Genomic DNA, 6000 nt, shown 5'->3' on the forward strand with positions numbered 1-6000 from the left:
ATTCAACTCGCTGGTCTACCAATGCCTGAGGCCCAAGCTGAAATTGAACACCAAGTTCAGGTCATTTGGCAAGTATCTACTAATAATCTCTGATTTTTGCTTTAGTTGGAGAATAAGTTCAAGTGAAGCTCTAAAGCATCCCTGGCTGTCAGACCGCAAGCTCCACTCCAGACTCAATGCGCAGGTGACCACATTTTATAATTTTTCCTCTTCTTTTCAAGCATGCTTCAGTCTTTTGATGATCAGATGGTAGAGGCACAGATATCTTTCTAATTTCTTTTCTCAAAACCTTAAAATCTTGTGCTAGTTTTGAATCACTTAAGTGCACTTACTGAGCATTTTGTATTTTTAAAAAAATAGATGTTAGTTATAGAATATTATTTATAGCATAATCATTTTACCCATAAAATGAATTTCATGACTAGTATGCACACAAATGTACACACACATATATATGTAGCCTAAGATCTATTAACATAGCTTGGTCTAGATACCCATGTAAGTGTATGTGAAGGAGACTCTTACAGAGATTAATAAAGGTGACTAAAGTATTTGTTGAGAATGGTTGAGCCACACACAATTAAATCTCTATCCACTCCCACTGCTTTCATTACTATTTAGGATAGGACTCCCTTATCTGACTCTTTGGCACAGATTTCTTTTCTAAGCTTCAGATCCATATATCCAACTGTGCACTAGACCTTCCCACTGGCATCTTCTCAGTCCTAAACTGAGCTCACCTCTGACACCTCCTCTTATCCTACAACATCTTCTACCTGTGCTCACTCCCCCAGCGAATGGTGTCCACTGAGTGACCTAAGTCAGACCCCAAGACACCTTCTTTGCTTCCTCCCTCTCCCTCACTCCTCACCTCATGTTTCATTTATCTCCAAGTTCTGTACATTCTATCCCTGATTACCTCTGGAATCTTCCAGTCCTCTCCATCCCCATGGTTTCCCTGGACCAGGATATCCCTATGATCCCTCACCCAAGCTGCTACAATGAAGACTCACTGCCTTCTCTGCCTCCTCCAGTCTGTCTCCATCCAAATCATTGTGGATTCCATGAATAATGCAGAATGGATGTGCAGCATTCCAGTGACTTTGCTAGGCATTTAGGATACTCAGCTTGGCAAGATATGTGTATTGGTGATCAGCGATGTGTGCTTCATACCTCTCTCCTTGGGCCTTGTGGGGACAGGTCTGACACGAATGTCAGTTGAGACGGCTGCTGTTTCCCCTGGCTTACTATGTGTTCCATAAATTCTAATTTCCTCCACCTTTGCACCTCAGCCTCCCATCTGCCAGTGTTTTGGAATGGAACTCTTTCACTGATCCACAAACTTTAGAATGACTATGCGTCAGGTACTCATTTTTTCCACCTTCAGTTTTTATTGAAATTAACTTCACTTCTAAATTCAGCATCAGTACCAAGTTTTATTTGCATGCTGAATATACCTTACCTTGATAATTGGTACTGATGTCTAGTAAAAATAGACTTATTACCTAGGTGGTACCTCACCCAGTCTACATAAACTGCTTATTAAGGTTACCAATCTATTTAGAGCCAATTTTCTGCCAACATATTTTTATCCAAGCTTATTGGTGTCCAAATACACTGTAACGTGGTAGGACAATACAGAAACCACAGCAGATAATTAATGAGGTTACAAAGTTTTAAAAAGTGTTTTAAAATATTTTTAAAACCATACAACGACAAAAATCACCTTTTTGTTATTCTGTCCAACTGCTGGGATGTAAGATGAATAGATACTTCAAGAATACGGAGGATTTATTTTTCAAAACAAATTCGATTTTATAAATCTAATTAATTACCTTTAAAGTTGTAATTACATAACACGTATATGCCAGGCAATGCTCTAAGTGCCTTATGTAAGTGAACTCATTTACTCCTCATACCAATACTATGAAATAGGCATTATAATGATCCCCATCACATGGAGGAGGAAACTGAGGGCTGGAGTCTAAAGACTTGCCCCCGGTCCCCACCACGAGCAAGTGACAGAACCAGCATCCCAGCTCAGGCTCTAGAATCTAGACTCGAGCTTCTCTACTCTGCCATCCTGTTGGATGCTTGGCTGCTAGGCAAAGGGGATCTGTAGGGTGTTTCCAGAACCATTCATATCCCTGACATTTTTGGTGTTCCTGAAATCCAATATTCAAACTTAATGCATTGAATTTTTTCAATGTACTATTGAGGCTAAATTTTTCTAGAAGATTTATTTTTGGAACAATCTTGGTTCTGGTATGTTCTGTAAAATCAGTATTTAACTTTATGTTGAAACTTTAGGTTTTACCCAAAGCTATTTACCATTTAAATCTTAATTGTATTTTAAAAGTGTTTTGCACATTTTCATGTATCTCTGTTAATTATCTCATACTTAACCACTGAAAATGCCTACAACTGGTCATTAATTTTAAGAAACATTTTTTTTCCCTTAAAATTAATGTCCTGAAGTTCTCTGCCTTCTGCATTATGCTCAGGATGACATGGGTGATTTTTAGCCTTTCTTCTGTCCCCAAACCATCCAGGCAAAACCCATAATCTATCAAAAGCAGCTCTCAACCTGGGGTGGGGAAAAGCATTCCTAAATTACAATTCTATCAAAACTCAATGGACATCTGTGACAGATTTAATACATTCTTTGGAGCATTTCTAATACATTTCTGATCATAGCTCCACCATTCCCTCCACAGCAGCCCAAATCCCAGTTATGGCCTAAGGGCTATTTGAAATGCCACCTCCTTGAACAAATCTTTTCTCAGTACCCAAACTGGAGGTTCTTTCTCTATCTTTTTGACTCTCTCTTATGGAACTAAACTTTTATCTAGAAGATTTAAAACCTGTTGGAAGAGGCAGTTTCTGTGTCCCACTCATCTTCATATTCTCTGCAGCCCTGATATCGGTCTCGACTCTTGTTCATCCAGTAAATGTTTGTTGAAATCAGTTTAGACAAAACACACAGTGTGAAAATTAAGTATAATGAGGTACTAAGCCATTTGGCCCTGACTTAGTGAAAAGGAAGGACAGTGGTGACAGAGCCATAGGAGAAGCCACGGGGAAGGCTGGGGGCATCTTTGAAACTGGATCTTGAAGGCAAGTCAGGACCCAGTCAATGCATTTGTCAGGGAGCTGTTGGCAATTTAGACTTCAAAAATGACACTGAAGAGCATTTTCCTATTCATTATTAAGTTCTTTACTCTTAGGTGTTCTCATTTCACAAATCAGGAACTGATGAACAAAATTCTAATCCTTCCCCAAATTTCCACTGATTTTCCTAGAAGAAGAAGAATTACTGCTCTGATGCTCAGGACCGTGGAACCAAATAGTCTACAGAAGGGATCCCACTGAAAGGTTGGTCTCAGGGATGCTTCTAAAGAGGTGCTTGTGCAAGCCTTAAAAGATTGGAACAAGAGGCAAAATGAGCATTCATTGCACAAACTCTGCAGAAATCCAGGTAGTGCTTTGGCTAGTGGGGCAGCAGAGGGTAGGGGGCCCTGAAGTCAAATGAGCCACGTTTGCACCCTGGCTCCACCATCGTCTAGCTGAGACACCTCAGTTTCCCGGATTTTTGTATTAGGGATAAGAATGGGATGACTTCCTAACATGATTGTGTGACTCAGATGAGATAATCCAAGCAAAGAAACTAGGGCCAGGGCCTGGTACATAGTAGATGCTCAATAAACACTTAGCTCTTTTTAGTAGGTGCCAGTCACTGAACATAAACTGCCCCATTTAGTCCTTACAATTCTGTTACAAAGCTGAGCCTCAGGGCCTCAGAGCCTTGCCTGATGAAAATTTTTCCTGAATTTGGTTGAATCCACCTCCAGACAGTGCATAGGCTGGTTGCCATCCTTTCTGGGGTTTCTTGGGTCACATATGGCAGCAGAAGTTCACCTTGGTCCCACTGCAGGCTGGGGAAGCCGTTTCAGATACATGCATGCAGATCGTATGGATGCTTCTTAGTTTACTTTTTTTACTTTTTTCTGTTTTAATTAAAACATAAATTTAATATTAACTTTGGGAGCATCATCATTTAAAAAGAAAGTTAAAAAGAAAAAAGGTACAAAGATCATTCTTTGGAATAATAATCCCTGGCAAAATGGGATTTTTTTTTTTTTTTTGAAGCTGTATTATGAGTGAAACCAAATTTGAGATAATGTTGATTTTTAAAATGTGGTGGTTGAAGATTATTTCTGTGGAAAAAGAAAAGTCTTCCAAGCCTTACAACTAAGGCATAAATAATCCACAATGTGAATTGACGCGTAGAACTCGCCTACGATTTGTTTGAGGTTTTTTGATGTGTGGAAGAAACACTCTAAAAATCAACCTAGCAGCATTTCATTTCTTGTCTCTCTTGCAACCTTTGCCAGCTTATGAGATATAAATTTAGGATACCTCCTCAGATCCATAGGAATATTCTAGGCCAGTACAGGGGCTGGCCAACCCCAGGTCAGATGTGGTTGTAAAAGCAAATGGAAACATTCTCACGCACGATTTGCATTCTCACTTTGATGCCTTGCACCAGGCTTGCAAAATGAATGGGTGGCAAAAGCTTGGGGAACTGGGTTTTCTTCAGATGAAACAAAGAGGCCTTGTCCTTCAGCATTGCAAACAGTACTAAAATATCTTGCACAAACTAAAGGGAGAAAAAAAAAAACCCTTTGGTAAGCAGTGGACTCTTTCAAGGGGTTCCTTTTTTTTTTTTTTTTTTTTTTCTGTCACATACATACTATATGTTATTAAAAAAAAAATCATCTGTGGTTTTCCTAAGGGCATAACCAACTAATTACAATTTTAAAAGCCCTGCTGAATTAACAAGATTCATATTTTGTTTGCTTTGCAGGAAAACTGCTGTGGTTGCTGCTGCTTTGAGAAGATTTTTGGAAAAATCAGCAGTTCTGCTGCCTGTCAGGGAGTGGGCCCTGGCCACTTCTTGACCCGCAAAGCACCCATTGCAAGGGAGCTGCCTCTTGTCCCGCGGCGCCTGGAGGGAGCCAGGCCTGCAGCTCCCAGGGTACCAGGACACAGCCCTGCACCCCTCACCTCACCTCCCTACATCCCGGATGGGGGTTCACGCTTGGGAAGATGCTTTCCTGACTTTTTAATTTCTTAAATATTTTAAAATTTTTTTATCTTACTTGCTGGGGGAGGGGATACATTATGTCTATCATATCTTGGTGCACAACAGAAACCATGCTTGAGATTTATTTGAGATTTTGAAATCTGTGCCTGCATTTTAGAGGGAGGAAACCGCCTCTAACCATTAAATCCCCAGAAACAATTCTAAGCCTGGAACATTAAGCACTTAGTTTCTCAGACTTTGTTATTTTGATTTGGTCTGAATTCAGGTGAATTCCATTGGTAAGTAATTTGCTTTTAGGGGCATGAAGCTTCTTTGCATTCTGAAGCAAGAGGCATCAGACCCCACATCTTCTATTCATTCTGAATTCTCCTCAGAATGCATCCTTTTCTTTGAGGTTGCTGATTTTGCTTTCAAATTAGCGAAATGCATTTTCACAATACATCCCCTGGTCGCTTCTAATGGAAAGTTCATCCGCATGAAACCTGCTTGTTTTGAGAAGTGATGCAAGAGGTATCTGCTTAGTGTTAGTCTTCAAAAATCACAGACTTTGGAATAATGTAATGGTGGCAAGAGCTTTCCTCAAATCCCAATCATCAAGGGAGCTGAGCATCCTGGGGAAGGACAAAGCTTCACTTTCAAAGTCAAAGTGATTTGGCAGATAGCACTCACGCTTCTGGGTTAGCTCAGACATTTGGAAAGACCAATAATCTCACCTACTCCCAAACTCACGTGACTCAGTGGCTGTGAAGAAGCAGAGTCCAGAAACCAAAAGTCAGAGGAACACCTGTGCTCGCTTTTTGACACGAGAATGAGTTCCAGTGAGATGTGTGTTCTAGTTCCCTGAGGTTGGGTGCCGTGCATTACAAATACTTTTAATAAGGGTGATGAGCTCT

The 6000-nt window shown here is 40.3% G+C and overlaps 1 protein-coding gene across 1 annotated transcript in view; it reads left to right on the forward strand.

Annotated features, from left to right (window-relative positions):
- Positions 1 to 5321, forward strand: part of MYLK4 (myosin light chain kinase family member 4) — a 96021-nt gene extending 90700 nt beyond the window's left edge. Inside the window, exons 10-12 of the mRNA XM_037844215.1 lie at positions 106 to 184; positions 3303 to 3375; positions 4868 to 5321. Coding sequence (XP_037700143.1) covers positions 106 to 184; positions 3303 to 3350 — 127 coding nt within the window. The 3' untranslated portion in view covers positions 3351 to 3375; positions 4868 to 5321. The remainder of the gene's footprint in view (positions 1 to 105; positions 185 to 3302; positions 3376 to 4867) is intronic.
- Positions 5322 to 6000: the final 679 nt, after the last annotated feature.

The sequence above is a fragment of the Choloepus didactylus genome, chromosome 7 (genome assembly GCF_015220235.1).
Source record: "Choloepus didactylus isolate mChoDid1 chromosome 7, mChoDid1.pri, whole genome shotgun sequence".
NCBI classification, from domain to species: domain Eukaryota; kingdom Metazoa; phylum Chordata; class Mammalia; order Pilosa; family Megalonychidae; genus Choloepus; species Choloepus didactylus.